We start from the raw sequence: 24714 nt of genomic DNA, 5'->3' as shown, positions 1-24714 counted from the left end.
TCCGGGGATGTCACACCACTGCTATTTTCTCCCCTCAGTCCCTCTCACTCCTAGCCTACAGCTCCAGCGGACTGACACGGGGCTTTGGACAGAAAGAAACGAACAATAAGATTACAAAAACAGAGGCCAAAAATGGCAGAGCTTGGAGCGGGAAGCCTGCCGTTAGGAGATCCTGCTTTTAATTACCAGGAGCACGAGCTGAACGAGCGGCTGAAACGGCTCTACCCGGCTGTGAACGAGGAAGAGACCCCTTTACCCCGATCCTGGAGCCCCAAGGATAAATACAGCTACATTGGGCTGTCACAGAACAACCTGCGGGTCCATTACAAAGGTTAGAGGACTAGCTCATCCCCGATGGTCTGAACAAGTAGTCAGTACAGCAGAGGATCTCAGCTCTAATCTGTCACTGTGTTGTTGCGGAGGGGGGGTCTCTCTGTATCTCTTACTCGCACACACGCACAGTCACACACACACAGTACGCGATTATGTTGATTGTGTGTGTGTGTGTACTCCTGGTAAATCTAGTCTGAGCTGCCTCTCCTGTCCTGTAACCTTGCTTTGTTTAACAAAAGAGCAGAGGAATTCCCTAATGGGTGACAGTGAACTCGCTAACCCTGACAGCTGGTCTTATTACCACCACTTAAATTCACCTTCAACAACACGGCTTTCTCTTTTAATTATTTCTCGTTTAAGACGTTTATTTGTTTGCAGTAAACTGACGTGCATCTGACGTTCTCTGTAGTTTCTAACGTTACTGGAAGGCGGCATTGGCAGCAATAACGACGCATAGACAGGGGTCTGCTCCTAAGCTAACTAATGGTATTTAACAAACACGAGCTAGCTAACAGCAAGCTGCCTCTTAAGCAAATACAGTAGTTAGCCTTGTGGCTAACTAGCTAATGTTAGCTAACCTAGCTGCTCCTCGTGACTAATATGGCAATGAAAACGGTAGAATAAGCTGGCTATAAGATGGACACGAGCCAAACTTGTTTTTACAATGTAGCACAGAGGGTATACTACTGTTGTTTACGTTTTGACTACAGCAAGCACCAAAATAGAATAAAAATTGACATTGTTGTGTTTTCTCGCGTGATTTCAGTGACAGTGTTCTAGAAGTCTTTTCCAGAATCCGTAAATCATTTTTTCCAGCCTGGAAGCAACCGGTCCAACTCCATTCATATCTGTATATGCCCTGAGCACAGCAGCCTCATGTCCAGCCTCCAGCAGGCAGCCAGCTCATTTTCAACAGCTGCTGTGAGGGAGCAGGCCTCTGCGCATTACATTAGGCCAAATTCACCGATCTTGTAATAAATCTGTATTATCGACCGACTCTGGCATTTTCACAATAACAGCAACTTTGCTCGTCAGACGGTGCAGTCAATCACTCATTCACACGGATAAAAAACTGTCAGCGCGGGCTGCCAGGCGTGTCAGCTGGATTATTTTATACATCCAGCTCCTAAATCAAAACAAGGTGACATCTGCGTGAAGTCCTCTGTTGCCTGTTCTGTTATTTTTCGTTAGGCGACACTTCAGGGCAGCCCCCAGCAGCAGGCAAGCTAGTCCTGCATCTCGGGCAATGAAAAATCTCCACGGAGGCATTGCAAGGCCACTTTGGGCCCTGCTGGCTGTTTACATCAGTGAAACATGCAGAGGATGAGAGGATGCAGGCAGGCTGTGTAACCCATTTTGAGCAGCTTATTTGGCACATACGTAGTAGTGGTCTTGCTGTTTGTGAATAGCAGGGAAGACCTTTTATTTGTTCAGCTCAACACTCTCAGGCAGATAGCCAGATATATAACCAACACATTACTTCATACATAGTTGATCAGATGGCTGCTGTTGATATGAGCAGTGGTAAAATTGAATAGAAGCCTACATTCTGTTTATCAGTGGTGTAGATGCACATCATTTTTTTTCTGGATGCTGCTGTGCTGGATGATGATTTCTGTTAATGATGTGTAAAAAGTGTTGTGACTAAGATTTTTGTTGTTATTATAATTTTATCATCCATTTAATCAGTGCTATTGAGATGGAATCACAGCTGTGACAGTGGCAAAAAATGATGAATGACCCACGTATGTCTTGAGATATGTCACTTCATCTTGCAGTTATGAAGAGCACAGAGTCTTTCTGTCTATGACAAGGGAACAGGTTAAATGACACTGCAGAATTATTCAGGGATGATATATAAATAGGTCTGTTCTGGAGTGTGCAGGATAATTTTCTCCCTCCTGGTTGTTTTAGCTTCTGCTCCGTTCCCTCACCCTTGTGGTTTGAATGCTATTTTGACCAGTGTGCCAATTTTCTCTGTTCAAGGCCACACAGTGTCTACCTTGTTCTGTTGTGCACAGACACAGATTAATGTACCAAGTCTCGACAGATAGATGTATAAATAAACGTTGTAACACGTATAAACAAACACATTGGCTCAGTGCTTATGAATACACCAAAAGAGTGACTTTTTTTTTTTTTTTTTTTACAAACACCACAGCACTCTGATTCATGAAGGATTTTCTGTGCATTATTCTTACGCAGAGAAAATTTCATTGTTCTTTAAAAAAGCCAGAAGGATGGATCAATGGAAAGACAAATAGGGCAGCTTGACAGGTAGAGCCACAGGGAGTAAAATATTATGTATTCCTAATGTATTGCCCTGTGGTGTTTGTACTTCTTGTTAGTATGAGTTAGTACACAGCTGACAAAAACAGAATGGCATTCAGTGCATCATTTGGTCACTTTTAAACACTTTATCGGGATAAAAATAATTTCTTAAATCCATAATGTCAGTGGACTTGTGAAATCACATGAATCAGCTATTTTTTAATAATCATCCAGTTATCCATATCAACACCATATATGCTTCACAGGAAAATCAGTTCAGCAAAAAATATGTTTCTTTAACAACTCCATCTTTCGCAATCTTTCTTTGCCACCTTAGGTATTTGATGGATCTGTGAGTGACTGAATTATATAGTTCAAATACTTAAGGTGAATGACTGTCAAGTGCAGATGGTTAGAAGAGAAGCTGCCACCAACTGCCAGTTAACTTTGCTCACACAAAAAAGGAAACTGGCAAACAGCTTTGAATAGTTTATCCCATACAAAGCCTGAGTTGTAAAACCAGCAGGTTATAGTATAAAGCATGTTGGCTGACTGTTTCTTCACCCGGCGAACTAACTTTTGGGATTCCAGGAAACAAGAGATTGCTGCTGCTGTTTCCACAGTTTCTAAGGTAAACACTTCAGCCACACCGCTGAGGTAGGATTCACCAACAGTGACAGAGATGGGGCGGCTGCATTTCACATTAACACACGCTGCTACTTGCTAGTGCTGTCTGAGTTGATGATGTTTGAACTTTGACTTGAACTTTTCAGCTTACCACTAACGCTCGCTGTGTAACCATAGAAACCACAGAAAACACAAGGGAAAATGATGGTTAATTTTAGGAGTGCCTGAATGGCTTGAACTATGCATCTCTTCAATCAGTAGTTAAGAAACAAAAACAGTTTTGAAGAAACTACAAAGTTTGATTGTCTGATCTGGGCCAGTAGATAGTTTACTGCAGATTCAGAGGAATACAACATCATTGCAATTTGCAATACATGTTCCACAAGAGTTCAGGGAAAAGGGGAAAAGTCTATGAGTTTTATCACAACAAATCTTTTTAGAGCCGATCAAAAGCTTTGTCAGACCGGCTTTTCCCCTAACTTCTGAAGAATGCTGTCAAGTACATAAAGCTGCCTGTATTTTTATATTGGCAATCAAATGATTGTAGGTCATGTGAAAGAAGCTGCTTGTAGTAACAAACCCACAGAGAATTGTCACCTCTGTTTGGGTTTTAATACATTGGCTGTCTGCAGATCTTCCCATGTTTGCTGCAGCATACAGTCCACATGCTTGTTAATGGTGGTGTGTACTCAGACAGCATGTACAGATCTCACAGACATTATGGCATTTGATGAAATTTATGTTCCATTGATTCTTGCTGCTAAGTGGAAGTATAATGTGTGCTTGAGCCTCCTTCAGTTGTTGTTGTTTTTCTCCTGTTAACTCTGCTTTCATCAACAATCAAAACTCTGACAGTCCAACTGCATCCTTCCTGCCCAGCATTTACAGCTCACAGACAAAGCTAGCTGGTAAACATAGTGAGCATTTAGCAGCTTCCCTAAGGACATCTAAAGGGAGGTACAATTTCTGTTGTGCTCTGTGGTGCTGGATGTTTGAATAAACCTGCCAAAGTGTTCATCATCATAACGATTTTATTGGTTAATGATATGTAAATGATTAGTTTACCACTTGTTGGACAGCCCCCAAGTGGCAAATAAATGCAGCTTTCTGCACTTGTGTCAGCTTTTCACTCCAAATTAACTAAGAATAATTGCTCATCTTTTGAACCAGTCCATCCTGTCATGAGTATGGGTTTAGTTAATTTTGCTTTATTTTGAAATTTCTCTCCTTGTGTGACATCCTTTACTTTACACTTCTTGTCTTTGTCTCTTCCTGCCCCTGTGATTGTCCCACTTAGTTCCACCTGTCCCTGATCACACTCCTGTGTATTTAGTCCATGTGCTTTCCCCTCTGTCACTTGTCAGTTTGTTTGTTTTCTACATTTGCTCCTCATGTTTAACTCCCAAGTTCCTACCTTCCCTGCACCCCACTAGTTTGTTCTTTCTTTAGTCTCTATATTGTCCTTAATTTTTTGGATGCTTCTTCTGTTTTTGTGATGATGTCATCTTTATTTTAGTATTTCATTTTCTCTACTTGCTTGCTTGATATTTTTTGCTTTTGGGTCCTTAAACAACCAAAACAATGACTCATCTCAGCTACTTGACACTCAGCAGCAAACCTCCCTGAGTGATGTAGGTCACAGCCTGACAAAGCATCATCAGAAAAAATTTGACCTGCAATCCTGAGGTCACTGAAGAGGACTGGACATCTTCCAATCCTTGGCAGTGCCTTTTTAAAATTCTATCCCTGAAAATCACTAGTAGAATAGATGACAAAGCACAATGGAGTCCATCATCCATTGAGAATGTGCTGGACAAAGTGCCAAGAATGACAACAAGCCTTTGGTTCAGTTATACAAGGACCTTGCTTATGACCCCAAGGCCCATAATCCCAGAACTTCCCTGAAAAGACACCTGAGATAAGTCCAAGTCCGAGTTCATTGGTCCAACACACCAAGAGTCGAAAAGAAAGGCAGTGCAGATAAAAAACAAAACAAAAAAAAACAGCTTCTTAATATTGCAAATAATTCTTAGCTGTGCGCTCATCAAAGTTATAACGTACCAGATTTATTTCAGGCTGGGTTGCCTTTTTGTCCAGTGAGTCTACCGTAGGAGTGATGTGTGTAAGTCTGTATTTGTCGGTTTGATCATTTATACAAAATGGTGTGTCAAAAGAGGACTGGAAAGCCTGGGAACCTTGTATTTAGCTACTGTTACTTGTTTTCATTCATATCTAACATATTATGTTGTGATGATACTTTGAGTTTGATGTCAGTGTTTGATGGCAGTTACTGAGTTGTCCCCACCATTTCTGAACTCAGTAATTTTATGCCACAGATGTAAAACATCTAAAAATGTGTTTTGAGTCCCCTTAATGTTGTAGAAAGGTATTTAAAGACAAACTTGTTAAAATTTTCAGAAAGCAGTTAAGACCTCTGACGTTTCATTTTTAAAAGGCCCCACACATTCACACAGGTGGTCAGTTAACGCAGTTTTTTAAATAGGTTCAGATAGGTTGCAGGCCTTATGTGAGAACTTCATGAGGGTTGGACCCGGTTTTATATCAGTCCCCAGATATAGATCAGATTTTTCTTGTTTAGCATGGTGACATCGGCTTATGCTGCATTCCCTCAACTAGTGCAGTGCCTATCCGCACTGACTAAAAGATTAACATTAGAAATCAAATTAACTGAAACATCTTCACATATAACCAGCACTGTTCAAAGAGAGAGAGAGAGAGTTGATCAAACTTTTTCACTGCATGGCTTTGGGCATAACATAGTGTAGGGCTGCAACTACACTTCCTTTTATCTGTTAATATAATGCTTCCTTATATCACTGCTGTCTTCTAATTTATCAGATTCAGAGGGACTGCTGATACACAGATTACTTATTACTTAAGCTGACTTAAAACTTGAACACAGGGTGTCAATAATCCTAATAAATTCTGCTTGGGTGGGGTCAAAAACTAAAACACTCCCAGATGATTTTGTTTCAAGTGTGTGCGTAGCAGTTGTATTAAGTCTATCTAAATTATTTTCAATTTGCAGAGTTTAAAGAGCACCATGTTGTTTAGTGAGGGTTTGTAGTTGCAGCTTATCCATGCTTTGACTGAGCATGGACATCTTTGCTATCAGAATGCACAGAGATTTGAAACGTAGATATTGGCAGAATGGGAAGAACAGGAAAACCTCCTGTTATTTAGTTCTGTATGTTCACACATTATTGCAAGATGGCTGCCTCTGCTGCTTGCCTTGTAGTGTCACCATTTTGTGTGTAATATTTGTAATGATACGTCAGAAAGTGACGCCAGACACAAACACACTGAATAACTCTTTTTAAATCTGCTTAATTGACTGTGTCAGTGTTAATATTGGATTTTCTTTAGATTTAACTGCCAAAGATGGAGTCTTTGCAGCCACTTGTCTGTTTTTTTTATTTTCGAGGTTCTGTTCAACAAATGCAAGATATAGTAGAAGCTGTATTGTAAGAAATTCCCCATGTCTCCTTACAACTAGTGAGGCTGATATGATTATTTTTTCCAACTCAGCTGCTTGTAATTACAGTCTGAACAATACAGCACAAACGCGACATTAACCTCTGCTAAATTTGGCCGTTACGTCTGTTAGGAGCTACACTGTTTAGATGTTGCAGTGTAGCGTGACCGGTCTTAGTGAGGCCAGTAATTGAGCGGAATGGTAACCCATTTTGTTGATTATTTGTCAGATATTTAGTGCTATTCAACCTTCTGCGTTTGCTGCTGATGGGACGCGGCAGTGGACAACGTGGAGCTGTTGCCTTTGTTACACTTTCTGTTATTAAACTGGTAGATATTGCACTTTCCCCAGCTTGTGGTCAGGGATAGAATCTGGAGTTGGATTTCTGGTTTTCCTAGTAAGCAGTTAAGTTCTCACTGTGCTGTGGGGTAAGAACAGGACATTGACCTTTGATCCCTGACCTCTGGTGGAGAGGTTTGATGTCACATAGCAGCTGAAAGGTGTCACACTGCAGCACCAGTGCTGTCTCTCATAGGACAGTTTTGTCTCAATATTTCAGTTAAATAACAAGCTCTCCTTAACACCTGACAATGTGAAAAAGCCTTCATGATGTAAATGTTTTGACCTGTTGTTTTAACACAAAGATTTAAATTGATATTATTATTTTGGGGGGTTTGTTAAAAGCAGTAGTCATCTCTCCTACCCATCTATGCAGCTGCAGAGAGACCTGTTGGCCTACTGACGACTCATTTTCACGAGGAGCAGCTAAAAATAGACACTGTGAATGTGTGCTGCAACCACTGGACTGGACAGGCACACACAATAACAAACATATGCAGACATAGACACATAATAACGTGCCGTTGTACCGCAATGTATACATTGGTAGAACATGTTGAATTGAATGAATCTAACATGCTTTAATTTCATGTCATAGTGCTAACAGTATCGGGAAACACTGACATGTATCTCGTGTAACCATTGGTTGTATACATTGTTGGCAGTAAAACTCATCATGAGTGTAAATGTTACATCAGGTTTAAAAAACATCTGAAGTGTAACGTGTTAAATATAACCAGAATACTAAGCTCAGTGTCAGTCAACTAGCATGTTTGATCATTACTGTCATTTACACACACACAGACACACACACGCAGCAACAGCCTGAAGGTGTCTGCTAACAGCCAGCTGCTTGGTTTAAGATTACAGCCTATATACATTTCACACACACACAGGGAGAGAGCTCACAATGACTTTATCGCGACAGGTGAACTCAGTCAATGGTGTGATTACATGTAGCAGAAAGATGTTGACTATGGGGCCCAGATAGCAGTTATACAACACTCCTCACTTTCTCATGACCCAGGGGATTGCATAAGCCGCCATCTGAATATAGAATGACAGTCAGTAATGATTGTTGTGCCTGAATCTATTGGTCCAGACACAATACATGAGCCCTGTGACCCTGATGTTTACGTCTTTACAGAAAGAGTCATGATCTTTGCTCAGACAGAAAATTCACAATAGCAAAAGTCAACTTAACTAAAATAAAGATTATTGGGAGAAAATCAGTCCTGTGTGAGCTTAATCTGCATGAGTGATGACTAGACTTCTTTCAAGGTCCCAATATATCGAATTAAACAGTAGATGTGGCGGTCTGACATACATTATGATGCCCTAGAAAATGAAGTATGACAAAGAGGAACTTGTTCATCAAACACAGCCTCTCTCTCTCACACACACACACACAGACACACACACACACTCACACTCTGTGGCTTGTACAGAGGTCAGTTAGGCTCTGGTCAGCTGGCAGGCCGTGTATCTTTTGAGCCATACCTTTATTGGTGGAGCAGATGGAAAAAATGTCCTTGTAACAAAACAATTCAGGTATTCTTTTTTTTTTAGTGTACTAGTGCTGGCAATAGCTGTGGCCAGGGACATTGTGTTGTTTAGTTGTCCGTCCGTCCGTCCCATTCTTGCAAACATAGTGTCTCAGAAATGCCATGAGGGATTTTTTTCAAATTAGTCACTAACGCCATCTCTCTCAAACCTTGTGACTTCACAAAATAGATAGTGACCATGTTTCACATAAGGTCAGATTTATACATTACATTACATTACACTTCATTTAGCAGACGCTTTTATCCAATGCGACTTACAGAGTGAGTAACAACAAGTTTCGGGACAATAGAATTAGACTAAAGCAATAAGAGGTAAAGTATAATCAGAAGTGCCTAAGTCGAAGAGCAGGAGTGGAGAGCAGGAGAACATGAAAGAGTAAACAGATAATGAAAATGAAATGGTGACACTAGTCATGGATGTCCACCTTCAAACTGGGCTGGTTGTATAGATCTTCATCTCAGTGCAGTGATGACCTCCATTCCATTGAGAACTCCTTAAATTTCTTCAGTTTGTACAGTATGTGGTATATCTGCACAGACAAGAATATGAACTGCAACTTGACGGGTGTGCAGAGGTGATAATTCTTGTTTGTCATAGGATAGATTTGCCAGACACACCCATATGGTGAAAACAAAACGCAGAAGACAACAAAGGCAGCGCACAAGTGCAAGATTTTATGAGCAGTTAGCTTTGCCCCTGCTGGTTTGGGAATTGACTGTAGCCAACAATCAACCATGTTTGGTCAAACTGTTTGTATAATCTACATCTTTCTCTACACTGCTGGTGGAATAGTAGGGCTAATGGAAGTGGCAGGCCAATGTCGCTTAGCTGTTAGATTTGCTCTTTGTGGTATAACTGAATCCCACCACAAACCTTGACAATGCATTTTCCAGAAGACTTTACTCCTTAAATAGAATAATGTTGCCATATTGCTCATGTACATCTTGTAATTCTTCTCTTCCAGGTCATGGTAAGAATCATAAGGATGCAGCATCAGTGAGAGCCACGCACCCAATCCCCGCTGCCTGTGGGATCTACTACTTTGAAGTCAAGATTGTTAGCAAAGGTCGAGATGGGTAAGCAGATACGACTCTGTTCAACCTTTACTGCATGTGTTTTATGGTTCTGTGGTAACTGTTTCCAGCCTTGGGCCACTAAGTCCATATTTCACTCAAAACATTTTCAGTGTACCCATAGTAAATGAAACAAACAAAATCTTTGATGCTTCAAAGCGATTAAAGCAATAATTACTTCAGTATTATCTGCTATTAGTTTTTATCGTCTGTGCTGGATCACTATCAATACAGCAGTGTCTACAAGTTAACATTTTTTGTTAAATTTACAAAAAAAAACCCCACATGTTCCACTCAGGAAAAGAACTTGGCCAGAAGGAATCTGCAAATAATTAGAAATTTTACCTTCAAATGTGGCCGGGCGACCCTCCAGATTGTCACTATAAATTGTCTTTTCAGTTCCTGATCAATTGGAAATTGATGTAATGATAAGAAGCAATCAGATTTCCTACATTTGTATGACTGCTAACCTAGAACACAGCAGTATGTCATTATCCCATCATTTGCGTTTCCTAGTCTGAGCATGACACCCATGCAAAATGGCCGCTGTGTGAATATGCTATACTAGCAACAAACAGAAAGTTTTTATCAACCAGCAATGATTGAACATTAGTTTAATTTATCCCAATATTCAAACTAAACACCAGGGTGACTCTATGGACAGAAATGTTGACTGGTCAGACAGTCAGTCCAGGTGATAATGTCTACCCACTACCAACCAGGACTGCCTGTCCAGCACGTGTTTCTAAAACAAATCCCCAATTCATGAAGACTTCAGCTGTGCTTTGGGATTGATGTCAACACGCCGAGCATTCCAAAGTTAGGTTTGATATCAGTGTTGCTAACATGTTAAATGTTAGATTACATGCAAAATGTGATCATGCTAAACCACACATGGACAAAATATGGATCAGATTCAGAACCTTCCCGTCACAATCCAGCCCACAACATTTTTGTGGTTGCCCACAAAGAAAATCTGTAAATGCAGCATTATGTTAGGCTGTATTGCTATTTAATTTCCCAACAGTGGGCAATATCTGCATATTTATATTGGAATAAAGTCCTGACTCTTGCTCACTCACCTCAATTAACAAGCAACCTTAGCAGATGTGAAGACAGAGACATGAGTAATGATGAATGCTTCAAAAAAGGGAAAAGCTGACTCTGAAAGCCACATTTTTAAACTAAGAGTGGACATGTAAATATTTTGTCATAAGTGTTGGCTGTTCAAGGAATACAATATTAGTTGGCCTTTTTTGACTAAGCATGCTGCCACAAAGTCATCACTTGTCACAAACATGTTCCAATTTATTTGCCAGGCAGAATATTTTTGCAAAGTAGTCTTTTATCTAACAATTAAGTCCTTGTTTTTCATGTTTCATTTCAACTGCCTAATTTGTGGCCCTTTGCTTTGCTTATCTCAGTGTGGCTCTGTGGAAAAAATGCTATCCACCATTGTGCTAAAGATTATCCTGGAAACATGGCATGCTAAATGTTATCTAGAACGGAAAAAATTTCAAAATGCTAAATATTAGCACATCAGTATTTTTTACTTGACTCCTCTGAATTATTTGCTCAATACAGCAGTCTCCCCAAATATGTCACGCGGGATGTCTGTCAGAGTCATCTTGTTGCCAATACCTGCATCAGATGTCCTGTTCTCCAGATGTTTCAGTGATGACTGAGAGTTGGGTCAACATGCACCTGCTGTGCCAGAGAAGGACATTATTACCCAAAAGTGGCGCCTCTACCAACAAACCTTCACCAGAATTATCTTAATGTGACATTTGGTCCTACTATTTCTAGAGATGGGAATGGGACATTACAGATGTACGTCAAAAAAAGAGCATCCAATAGAGATGGAAGCTTGAAGAGCCTTTTTAACCATGTTTTAGTGGGTTTGGGTGATTCATTTTTAAACTACGATCAGAGAAATTTTATTTGTTGGTAACACCTTTATTTTACAGACGCTGAAATTTGCTTGTCTCTATCTAGTTTCCTCTTCCTGTTGCTTGTGCTAATATGTTGATTAACTGTTTCCCCATAATTAAACCAATCCAGGCATTGTTTGTTCCAAGATAGCAGCCAGACTAGGTGACATCATGCAGTTTCACTGAAGTGGGTGCCAACATTAACTGAATTAACTTCAAACTGAATTGATTTTAACAGTACATTCCATAGAGTGATTGTTCATTGGACCAAACGCATGACTTAACAACATGAATTCACATTTAAGTTGCAACATCATGAAGTAATATCACATAGTGCATCACAGACGCTGCTAAATGGACATTCTTTTCATTCTTACAGTGCAGATAGAAGCTGTATGTCAGAGAGATACCGCATTTTTATTTACAAATTATACCACTGAAGCCAAAGAATGTCAATAGTATGGCCTCAGTTCTCTGACTTCTTCTGTGTCACAGTTTTTGAACATATTTGTGGTAATGGTGTCTAAGCGTAAGACCTCTGGGTAGGCACTTCCCATATCAGCAGTTAACATACTATATATTTTCATTACGCCTGTTGATCAGTGTTGATTATATTTATGGTTCCTAGTAACTAATGAATGGGTTGCATTACAATTTGGCACAGACAGCTTCAGAATGGACTGTAATAACTGTAAGTTACTGTCGTTATCAGGTCGAAACTATTATGATTATTATTATTTATTTTTGACTGATATTAGCATTTAGTTCAAAGCACTGTGTCTGTGGACGGCTCATAGAGATGCTAGAATGGCTGTAGACTCTTTGTCTTACTTTGGAATGGTATACTGAATAATGAAATCTTGAAGTCAAATGATACTGACTTTCTTTCCATTTCCACAGCTTTTGTCCCACTTATAGTTCAACTTAATGGACAACATCTTTAACGTAATCTTTCAGTTGACTGATGCAACACCAGTTTCCTCCTCTTACATCCTTGATGTCATTGCCGGAAACTTGTGAATAAGGCCATCTCCTCAACTTAAATAAGAAGTAATTTATTGCTGAGATTTGAATGATGACATCAGTGTCACAAGCTTGTTGAAACAGTTCAACTGACAATACTGATGTTCAATTGAGCATAAAGGTTTCTGCTGGGCTTACGTGAAAAGCAGGCAGTGCCAAGTGTTTATGATGTCACTGTTGACCCCTAAGCTTCACCTCTGGCTGGCACTTTTGATGTTATGATTCTCCCTTGGAGATAGTTGACTCTGCCATAAGTAGTCCACAATTTTTTGACATGAAAGTACATCAAAAATATATGTTCAATGTTACCTCTTTCTGATACCCACTGTGGGACTAATAAAGGTTTTTCTTATCTCATACACAAAAGTAATGGGGCACCTGACCATTACACCAACAGGGACTTTAAGGACATTGATTCTAAACAGCTTCCACTCTTCTGAATAGGCTTTCCACAAGATTTTGGAGTGTTTCTCTAGGAGCGTTTGCCCATTCATGAGGTAGAGCAATAGTGTTGTTAAGCACTGATGTTGGACAGATATGGCTGGCTTGCAGTCCCCGTTCCAGTTCATCCCAAAGGTGTTGGATGGGGTTGAGGTCAGGACTCCGTGTGGGACATTCAGGTTTTTCCACACCAAACACATCCAACCTTTTGTCTTTATGGACTTTGCTTTGTGCACTGGAGCATAGTCGTGCAGGAATAGAAAAGGGCTTTCCCCAAACTGTTGCCACAAAGTTGGAAGCATAACGTTGTCTAAAATGTCTTGGCATGCTGAAGCGTTATGATTCCCCTTCACTGGAAGTAAGGGGCCAAACCCAACACCTGAAAACGGCCCCATAAAGAATCGCATCTGAATACTTTTGTCTATATAGTGTATGAATACAAATATTTTTCAAAGTTGATACTCTTGATGGATTACAGATGTGTTTAAAGGTAGATCCATGCTATGTACTGTGTAAAATTTACTACTTTTTTTTTTTCTTCTTTTGTTGTGTACAGGTACATGGGTATTGGACTGTCTGCCCAGGGCGTCAACATGAACAGACTGCCTGGTGAGTAATGTGAATGATATCAGCCTAACATAACCAGTAGAGGAAAAGATGGTCACAGAGATTGTTAGATAGATCGATACTGAAATTAATTTGAAGATGTCAGAATGGGTGAGTAGACGTCGGAATTAAGTTGATGAGCGGATGGCAGAACAGCAGAGTGAGAGACAGAGTCTGTGGTCGGAGCAATCAGTGAGATGGGGTGAAATAAGGATTCCCAAGGTTACTCAACATAAACAAAATGTATGGCAAGCACTTCATCATGCCAGTAATAACATTGGCTTGCTGGGACGGAGCCAGAATGTGAAACACTAAGCTATCGGGTTGGACCAGTGCTTTGGCAAGCTGAGAAGAAATCCACTCTGCAGTGCTCTCTTCTTTTATTCAATTTTGGTTAAACATCGGACATTCTGTACAGTACAATTGCGTAGCTCTGTAGGAACTAGCCAAAGACCTTGACCCTGAACTTTTCTAATCACTTATTGGCTCACAGCTCCAGCCCTTTGACACACATTGGCTCAGATTACAATCAAGCACTGACAGCATGTTGTTGCTTTACTTTACATCACAGAATATGGAGGTTGCTCATTCAGCAATGTAAACAATGGAGAGGGTTGATTAACAGCACTTAGTCATTGTTTTCACTCAGGCTGAAAACAATGACTAAGTGCTCCTTGAATCCTTGAATCCTTTTTGGTGCTGGAGTAGTGAGGAGAAGTGGTGTGAATGGATGATATTTCCATGTGTGGAATTTGTGGAGGCAAGATATAAATGTTGATGAAAGGATTGAAGAAAGTGACAAGAAATGGATTTTGCAGATAAGTGAAAGTAGCTGGAGAAGTGCCAACATTTATGAGATTTGGAGATGAAAATGGGAGAAGATGAGGCTGTGTGGCGTTGCTATAGTAATCGGATGAGGTTTGTGGATTCAGTCTGAACGGTCTGACAGCTGCAGAAAGAACATGCCAGAACATGTCACTGAGCAGTTATATGGATCAGTGACAGATGATGTTGACTTGGGTTTACGATCTGACCTCAGACTAATCTGACTTGAGACAAACATTGCTCTCACTTTGTAATGACATGTTGCTCAAAATGTATTATATGTAAAATATAATTTTTGGGCCTGAGTCTGAGCCAACACCAAAATAAATGAATAGAATATGCACTGTTGAATACAAGGCATTATTGTGAATGTGTTCCACGTATCTGAGGTTGTCATCACAAGCAATTTTATAATGCAAAAATGAACTTTGTTTGTTACAGAGTGTGTAATTTCACACGTAATCTGATATGACCAACTACAAAGCCTGCTGGATTGTTAACAGCTTATGTTTACAGCAAGCCCAAAACTAAGCTAAAAATATTGTTAGATTTGAAAACATATTCAAGCAATTCAGTATTTCACGTTCATAAATGCTCAAAATCAGTGCATCAGAGGAAGGCTGACTCTCACTTTTTCTGTGTTTTTGCGTTAACAGATCGGCTAAGCATTTACTGCTCGCTGCTGTGGATGTGTGTTTTATGCTACTGGGTTATCTGCTGAACGCTGCGACATTGGCTCACTCGTTCTTCAGCTTGCGTGCATGTGAAAAACATGATATATATAAATATGCTTTGCAATATCATGATGAATGAAAACAACAGACATGACTATTTGTAGTACTCGCAGCTGTCACAGCTAGCATGTTACCGATGGGAAATTCTGACTGCGCTTTCTCTGTTAGCTTGCTAACAGCTTTAGTAATGTAATCCACCTAGCACTGTGGAAGACTCTGGACGACATGTGGACATGTGGGCCACAACGAGGCCACAGTTAGAGTGTGAGTAGATAGACCGGCTGGTAGGCCATCAGTTAACTCATGGCTGAATGAAATGATTGGACTATTACAGGACTTTGACAGCCACAGATACTAAATTTTTATTTATTTGTTTGTTTTTTGTCAGGGCATTTGATTTATTGGTTGCTGTTGGTATGTTAAGAGATTTTCTACAGATATAACAACACATACTTCTTAAATATTTCACCTGCCTCAGCTTTATGCACCAGAAATGCTGGTTCATTCTGCATTTCCCACAATGCAACCCAATAAAGTCTTTCACTGGACTCCTTTTGCGGTAACTTCCCATATTTTTCACAATCAGAAGCCCATTGTGTAACCTAGTCGTCTTTGTATGCGTTTGTTGTCTCCACCCCCAAAACAGAGATAACCCAAACAACATCACTTTGACATCATGAGGGTGTTTTATTTATGGCCAAACTCCTCCAGAGCCACAGATAATCTTATACAACTGTTTACACAGACTGAGTTGTACTCATCATGAGACTTGATAAGCAAAATGAATGGAATTTCCCTTTAAAGAAAGTGTTTTTGTAGGCTTTTTTAAGAGGCATCTTAAAACAAGACACAACCGCTAAAGCAAAGTCTTAATTCCCAAAAATAAAGAAAGCAGACTGTGTTGAAGTGCACAGAATTACGTTTAGAGACCAGCTGACTTTGTTTACGTGTGTGAGTAAAGTTGCATTCAGACCATGGTCACTGCTGGGTTTCTGAGAACAAAGGTGCTACTATAAAAATTAAATAAAAAAACAAGACAGTCTGACAATAACCACACAAACAGATGCTTACTATGTACTGTTCACTGAGTCCCTCTAAGTTACTTGCAAGCAAAATGGCAAAACCAAATCACATGATTGTGTCATTTATTAATATGAACTGAAAATGAATTTGGAAAATGAGTTCAAAGCACAGACCACATATCTCTGGTTTTCTTTTTGTTTTCTTTTTCTTCTACTTTTCTACAATGAATATTCTGCTTTTTACTGGTTTGGTTTTATTTTTCCTCTTGTGGCATCAAGTCTCTGCCCACCGCATCCCACTACATATAACACACACATCGATACACACAGTGATATCCGTGAATGGTTCAGTGATCTCTGATCACAAAGGAGGAAGCATAGTAGCCATATAGCAGCCAAGGGCCTGCATAAAGCCCCTTGCCTCTCCCAGTCAATTGGACCACCCCTCTGTTCTAGCCAATCATGTCCTGGGGCTTCCAACTCACTCACTGGGGCCATTTGACCTGCTTATTGACTAGTCAAGATCTGTCTGGTGGCCGAGGTTTGTGGAATGCTGTGGACATCAGGGCAGCCAGTTCAGCAGACTCTAGATACACACACAAAGACACAAAGATCATTCATCCTGCTCTTTTCTTGATTCACATGTGTCAAATGTCGCATAAAGGCTGGAACGATGTGGAACAGTGTTGCAGGGATGGACGTTTTTTCCAAACCTACTCACACATTAGTTTTGAAAATATTTTTGGTTGCTAGGTTTTCACTACAGATGGTCTGTAGCACTGGTAGAGAGATTACTGTTGATTGCCTTAACTCTGACTCAGTGTGTATGTGACACTGTGTGTTTGTCCCGAACTGGATTTATCCGTGTGTGTCCTGGACTGACTGATTGTGTCTCCGAGTGTACTTCTCTGTGTTTGTCCCCATTCTCCTGTGTGTCTGTCTCCACTTTTATGCCCATCTGCACATGTGCCATATGTGCTGATGAACCCATGCATTTATTTCTGTTCATATATATGTGTGTCCCTTAATATTACAATGTTCTCCACTGCTGAACTCTGTGTCTCATCCTGCTGTGGAGGCCTGCCCATTTCATTAGCATGTTGGAGCAGTGAGCCTGGCTTTAGAGGCAATATCCCTGTCAGCAGATTAATCTAATACCTTTCTGCTCACACACACACACACACATACAAAGTACACATATGCACAAAGAATGCATGGAGACAGACAACAGTATGCGCTCAAGCTAAATGAGAGACATCATCACGCATCAACACAAAACACATTTGATTTTGGTCTTCATTACGTGCTCACAAACACACACATACACATATGCAAGTACGCATCTAATATCTCAGCTCACCCACGACCTACTTTCACTAACCCCGCTTTGCTTTTTGGCAACGACAGACAAGCTGTGATTGAAGAGAGACACTGACAGCATGGCAGCAAGCTGAAGTGGGTTCAGGTCTCTTTTTCGGCCCGGTCAGTTCAGCAAGAAGAATTCTTGCAAAACTGGATTAGTGTCAAACTTTAGGCACAACAGGCTTGTTAACCAAATAACTGCAAGTGAATCTCAGATGTTACCACAAGTTGTTCCCTCTTATGCTGCAGACCTCAGAGGTCCTGCCTTTTTGTCAGGTCTTTGTTGATCTTAGTTGATCCAGCCTGTATGCTTTACTAGACATTAGCTGGTTGAGCTCCACTGGATTGGAGTGACTTTTCTTTGCTTGAGATGTTATATTCAAAGAGGGACAAAAAGCAAAAGTCTCCTCTAAAATACATTTTCTGCTGTTAGAATTAGAATTTTAGCTTTGGGGAGCATACAGCAATTTACCTGATGTCAGATCAATAATGATGTGGCAATTATATATTTATATTTCATTTAGTTATATTAATAATGATATATTTCTCTTGCATGAGCAGAATAATGGATGCATGTGAACCTGCATAGATTGATTACGGCCTCTTTTGAGTGTTGTGCATAAAGGTTATTTGAGGTCGAAAACGAATTGTACTGTAAGCTTTTCTTGTGGTTCCTTCTGCCTCTGGCTCTGTGATACCTGCGATACTCAAGGCCTCTTTCTCTTTTTTAAGTGGTTATTTCAGGTTTTATCAACTAAAAAAGAATGACATTTTTACTTAAACTGACCTAACTGTTGTGTAGTTTATGTAAAATTTAATTGGGCTTCATTGTGAAAACCTAAATATGAACACTGATAAACTTCTAATGTATGGTAACGCTTTATTTTACAGGTCTGTAATTTAAACAAGTTTCATAGAAAGAACTATGTATTGTAATTATAGGTAAAATTTCTCCATTTAAAACTAAGTAAATTGTCATGCTTTGTTCATTTATAATTGTAAACTTTGCTCTCTCTCTCTCACTATATATATATATATATATATATATATGTGTGTGTGTGTGTTGAATTATATGGTTGTCTGGCAAATTATTTGGTGTTGTATGTTCAGCTGAGCTGCTGTACACTGACCCCCTCATGTAGTGGTTTCCGACCTGTGGGGTAAATCTGCGTGGTCTCAGATGGTGAATTATTATTTGCTTTTTACTGAGGGTTAAATGAGAACACAGATACTGTTGTGTCTGTACTGTACAGTAAATACGAAGCGAAAAGCAGGAAATGATTAGTTTAGCTCAGCATAGGTCTAATAGCTTCCCCCTTTTTCTCCACTGGAAACAAAGGGTAACTACTAGCCTGGCTCTTACAAAGTAAAAGTTTAAAAAAAATCTGCCAAGCAGCACCTCTTAAGTTAGCTAATTAACACATTACATCTCAGAGATATTTGTAGATGGTGCTGGTTACATCCTGTAACTACTTCCTGGCCTGCTGAAGTCTTGTCATCATAATAAGGCTGCCAGGCAACAAGATAGTTTCTTATCTAATTTTCAGTAAGAGAAAAATAAAATTTTCCAAAATGTCAAACTATTCCTTAAAAAGATAAGAACTGTTCTTTAGCCTGTTAACTGTTGCTACTGCTGTTTACAATCAATGCAATATACCTCTCAGGGTATACCATCATTTTTATGATTCATTCAAGATTCAGTTTATTATTTTATTTTATTATCTTTTATTGTTTATTATTATTATTATTACTATTGCTGTTTTGCTTTGTTGCTGAAATCAAACCCAGAGTGCTGCATTTCATCTCAGTGTGTTTGCACATGGAAATGACGATACAATCACGAACCTTGACCCTTGTTTAGACCTATAAAAATATTTCAAATGAAACAATAAATTCAAAAATGTACTCTCCTGTCATCACTGAGCCCATAACCTTTGATGAGGGGACCCAAATACAGTCACAGTTCTGCTTCACTTAAAGGAATCACAAACCAAAAAGGATTGTGCACTGCTGCTTCAGGTTACACTAACAATTCCAGTTAATTGTTACAATAACAATTAACTGGAATTAATTAACTGGTATTTAAACAGTAGGCCTCTGTCATGGAAGACATTGTGACATGTGACAGTAGAAAAAGCTCAGGTGTGAATAAAGTAGTTAACCATGGCAGTATTTATTTCCGAACTGTCTTTATTATCACTTGTACTAAATGACAGGTTGCTTGAGGAAATTTTAAGAAAATACAAACTTAAATGAAGCATTAACATATAAGCTTAAATATATACGGAATAATGAGGCTTTTACTCTACAGCTGCAGTAAACTAACAGTCTGGCTGAATAAATAACTCACAAGTGCGTACACATGCATCAGTACCAGCAGGGACAAGAAATTATCAAGCTTAATGAGCAAACGATGACATTCTCTCCTCTGTCCCTGTGCCTCCTGGTTCCTGTTGGCAGTGACTCACCAGTTTCTTTTTTTTTCTTCTTTACATTGACAAGATCCTCCTGCTGGTCATCCACAGCACTGCAACACATGCCAAAGAGTCAGGAAGAGTGCGTGTGTGTGAGTGTGGACGCATATTCCTGTAGTTGTGGGGACAAAAATCTGTTCACACAGTCACATTGTGAGGACCAGCCTTACGGGGACAAAATGCAAGTCCCCACAACATAAATCATTAAATATTAGGGTGAAGACTTGCTTTAAGGTTAGATTGATGTTAGGGTTAGGTTAGATGTGTGTGTGTCTGCACGCACACACACACACACACATACATCTTAATGCCCTGCCCTGCATTGGGAGTCAGACAGGAAACAGCAGCAGAAGTCAATGAGTAAGTGTCTCCCCTCCTTCGGCAGGGACTAGTGTTAAGAGTGACCTCAGCAAGTCACTTCACCTCACACGCTCCTCTGGATTCAGGGACCGTTTACACTGAGCAACACCCACTTGATGGCTGCAGTACTAAACTGAACAGGAAGCATACTGGTGCTGTTAAACAACATGAATACTGATCAACCTTTTTCAGCGCTGTCTGACTAACAACACATTTTTCAGGAGGGGTCAAGTATAAAATGACAAAACTAATCCTAATCCTTGTCCTATTTTAGGATGGGACAAGCACTCATACGGTTACCATGGAGATGATGGCCACTCCTTCTGCTCCTCCGGGACCGGCCAACCATACGGCCCAACGTTCACCACAGGGGATGTGATTGGGTGCTGCGTTAACCTCATCAACAACACTTGCTTTTACACCAAAAATGGCATTAGTTTAGGTGGGTGAGCGTGCTTTCATTGTGAATTGATTGTAACTGTGTTATGTAATAATGAATAGTTTGTTCTTTATTGCTTATTTTATAGCTTTAAGATATAATGCATACTCGAACTTAAACTTTTTGTCCTTTCATCCATCAGGTGTAGCCTTCACAGACCTCCCTGTAAGTATCACTGTATGTGCATCACATTACTGCTGCTTAATTGTCATGATATACCAAACTCTACCAGTGCTTTGTTACTTTCTGTTTCCGTACTTTCACTGAAATACCTATTTATTTTAGCTACCGCCATCTCTGCTTCAGTTTTTTAGTCTATAGCAGCTTGGAAGCTGTGGAAATTCTCTACTTTGTCCTCATTTGTTTTTGTAGAAAAAGTTACAGTATTACCCTAAATTAATTACACTTGTCACACTTTTTCCTACTTGTTAAAGGTATAATATGTAGCATTTCCATATTTGATGGTCTAAAAACGACTTGAACTTTGTTATACTTTTTGATCCGTTGTGTTCTTACATCATCCCACATGTTTCCAACAATAGTCAAACACAGAGAAATCTTTTATTGTATTCAAGCTAACGTTGCATTTCATTTGGTCGCTATAACTTCCAGGAGAGAGTCACAGAGTGAGGAAGTCGATGAATGTGACTAAACACAGTGTGAAGATGATGAGATAGATCTCTATCTGCGATGGTGATTGTTTAACAATGTAGATAACAACTCCTATGATTCCACGCTACCTACATCTTTTGTTTTGCTTTCACTGAGAGAGCTTAAGCTAAAATTATGATACCAAACACATAAAGTCCTTACTATACTATTTGACAACCTATGTAATAATGTATAAGTGGACATTGACCAAGCAGGTTCATATCTAATTTTAGTTTTATGGTGACAGTAACATAGGTAGTAGGCTGGAAAATGCCTTCCCACCAGGTGAGAGTGTGAATTTGGCATATTTTGGTGCACCCAACAGATTATCGATCAGGTTGGGATTTGATGGAGGGCTTTTTTCAAAATGTGACGGGGTACATTGTCCAGCTAAGGGTAGGCTGCTGCTGACAGGAAGAGCTGTTGGGGGGTTATATTTGGTCTGCAATGTTTAGGTGGGTGTGTGAGTGGTGTGTGTCAAAGAATATCCACATGATAGCCAGAACCCAAAGTTTCCCCTAAGAACATTGCATTGTCAACATATGATTAATGTTATTCACTTCACCTGTCAATGGCTTTAGCCTGAGACTTGCCACAACCATGTGGACATGTTCTTATATGCACTTTGGGTTGACAGCACTGGTTAGAGTCCCAGTTCCACAAGCAAGGTTGAATAAATAGCCTGCTGCCACCATTAGCTAATGGCCAGCAAGTAGTTTATCACTGGCTTAAGGTTATATAACTTTATATTGTAATAATTAGTCTAATACACAACTATAAAGGTTTAAGCCATTCCATTTAAGAAAATATATGTTTTGCTCAAAACAATGCTAACACCATTTTAAAATAAGTTACCACGTTTCATCTCTAATGTCTTCCAGCCCAACCTGTATCCCACTGTGGGCCTTCAAACTCCAGGTGAGATCGTAGATGCTAACTTTGGCCAGCAGCCATTCGTTTTCGACATCGAGGACTACATGAGTGAATGGCGGGCCAAGATCCATGGCATGATCGCTCGCTTCCCCATAGGAGAGAGGCTGGGGGAGTGGCAGGCTGTCCTGCAGAAGTAAGATTAAGATTTTATGGCAGTGTTTATTTATGGTCTCATCACCTAAAGGATATTAATGGTGATATTCTCTATGGTCAAAAACTAAAATCAACAGAATCACAACTAGGGGTGTAACCAAGTTTGAGTGTTTATCCAAGAGGTCATATCTTATTCCTCTGTGCCATAGGGCTCCACTGTTGTGCTAAAAGTATAAAAAAGACATTAGTGAGCCACACGTTTCCTTATAACCATGAACATTGACTCTGTAGTTTATACACTGTCATGCTGCTGTAGTTACTCACTAGAGTACTGAATCTAGATTAATCCACTTCTGAAAATGGTCTCCAATGACTGCTCAATTTACTCTTGTTTGAATAATGTTTGTTAAAAACTACAGTGCACAGTTGCTTTGGGAGATTTAACTATTAAACATTTTTGACCTGTTGGTAGATTTATGTCTTTAGTGGGAACCAGTGGACTTGTAGCTGAGGACCACAGACAGCACTTCAGAAAGTGTTTGTTGACAGCATGAATATAAAATATCACCCGACCTCTGTTTTTTTAATTATTTTTTTAAACCATGTTATTTTATGTGAATCAAACTGGTGATGGTTTGTTCATTTGAGGAAGTGGATTAATTTGTTTTTGATCATAAACTCTCCACAAGAAACCGAATATATTGTTTTGTCTCCAGTATGGTGTCCAGCTATCTGGTGCATCATGGGTACTGTGCCACCGCAACAGCCTTTGCCAGAGCTACAGAGACCATGATACAAGAGGACCAGTCATCTATAAAGAACAGACAAAGTGAGTGAACAGCACAACCACACAAAGATTTCACATTTTCATTTAACTCGTTGCAAATATTACATAGACTATTAAGTTATTTAATAGTGCTGAATAGTAGTAATACTAATGATAACAGCAGTAGTAGCAACTGTTGCCCAACCATATTACAATATGCTTCACAATAAAAGCATATAATAAAAGCAAATAAGATGGAGGCTTGAAAATATAAACAAGATGAAAGTGTTGGTGGTGTTGTGAAAGTTTTTGTCCTTAACGCCATGGTTTATGGAGATCAAGATTTAAAAGATTATCACTTTCCTGTGTGCTGGTATTAATCATAATCATCATAATTAAATGGAGGGAATTGAAAAAACTAATTAAATTAAAGCAAAAAAAAAGCAAATTAGCAATGAAAAAAGTGAAATTCTCTTACTGAAAGCTCAAGTTATAGAGAAGAAACTGAAAATGGCCAATAAAAATAAAAGTAAAGCAGCTTGGATGAAAATATTGCAGGTATCACTATTTGCTTCTCTCTTTTTGTCACACATGTTGTATTTATCTATTTGCATTTAAGTTTAATTATGCTTAATTATGCTTAATGTTTTTACAGGCAAACAGTTCTTATGATCAAATAAAACCTTTCTGCTGTCCAAATCAGAAGTTGAATTTGGACTAAATATGTAAGGATCCCTTGGTTCAAAACAAAAGATGTCCAGCATTAGATCCTCTGGGTATTGTTTGTCCCTAGTGACCTATAGCCTCTATAAGTGCTGCACTTCCCTTTATCAAATGTTTCCTCTGGAAGCATGGTTTCTCTTTATCAATACTCTTTAAACAGCACCCTGTGTCTTTTGTCGAATAGGAATACAGAAGCTGGTGCTGGCAGGACGGGTGGGCGAAGCCATAGAAGCTACACAGCAGCTTTATCCCGGCCTGTTAGAACACAACCCAAACCTACTATTCATGTTGAAGTAAGTCAGCTTATATTAAAGATTAATATGCTCTTACAATAATTTACCTGTAACACAGTGTTTGCATACTTTCTTAGCGAGATACGTGTACCGCTTGCTTAAAGGCGTAGATTTCTGGCAAATACCACTTACACCAGTATACCTTTTAGGTGTCGTCAGTTCGTGGAGATGGTGAATGGTACAGACAGTGAGGTTTGCTGCTTGAGCATTCGCTCACCCAAATCCCAAGACAGTTACCCTGGCTCACCCATCCTCAGCCCCCGCCACGGCGGCAGCAACACACACCTGCACACCGGAGGTACACACGCTCATTTTTGCTCAGGAATGGAAATG

At 39.6% G+C, this 24714-nt stretch overlaps 1 protein-coding gene across 5 annotated transcripts in view; it reads left to right on the top strand.

Moving 5' to 3' along the window:
* The first annotated feature begins 112 nt into the window (after window positions 1-112).
* ranbp10 (RAN binding protein 10) overlaps window positions 113-24714 on the top strand; it is a 32163-nt gene continuing 7561 nt past the window's right edge. For all 5 annotated transcript variants that reach the window (XR_006843798.1, XR_006843797.1, XM_046393839.1 and 2 more), the window contains exons 1-9: window positions 113-331; window positions 9597-9708; window positions 13657-13709; window positions 20758-20925; window positions 21065-21087; window positions 22455-22639; window positions 23316-23428; window positions 24273-24381; window positions 24531-24679. Coding sequence is in view for 3 of the 5 variants with exons in the window: in XM_046393839.1 (XP_046249795.1) it covers window positions 133-331; window positions 9597-9708; window positions 13657-13709; window positions 20758-20925; window positions 21065-21087; window positions 22455-22639; window positions 23316-23428; window positions 24273-24381; window positions 24531-24679 (1111 nt within the window). In the remaining 2 variants the exon portion in view is untranslated. The remainder of the gene's footprint in view (window positions 332-9596; window positions 9709-13656; window positions 13710-20757; window positions 20926-21064; window positions 21088-22454; window positions 22640-23315; window positions 23429-24272; window positions 24382-24530; window positions 24680-24714) is intronic.

The sequence above is a fragment of the Scatophagus argus genome, chromosome 7 (assembly GCF_020382885.2).
Source record: "Scatophagus argus isolate fScaArg1 chromosome 7, fScaArg1.pri, whole genome shotgun sequence".
NCBI classification, from domain to species: domain Eukaryota; kingdom Metazoa; phylum Chordata; class Actinopteri; family Scatophagidae; genus Scatophagus; species Scatophagus argus.
The sequence above is the reverse complement of the archived record's forward strand: the minus strand, read 5'-3'. Positions and strand labels throughout refer to the sequence as shown.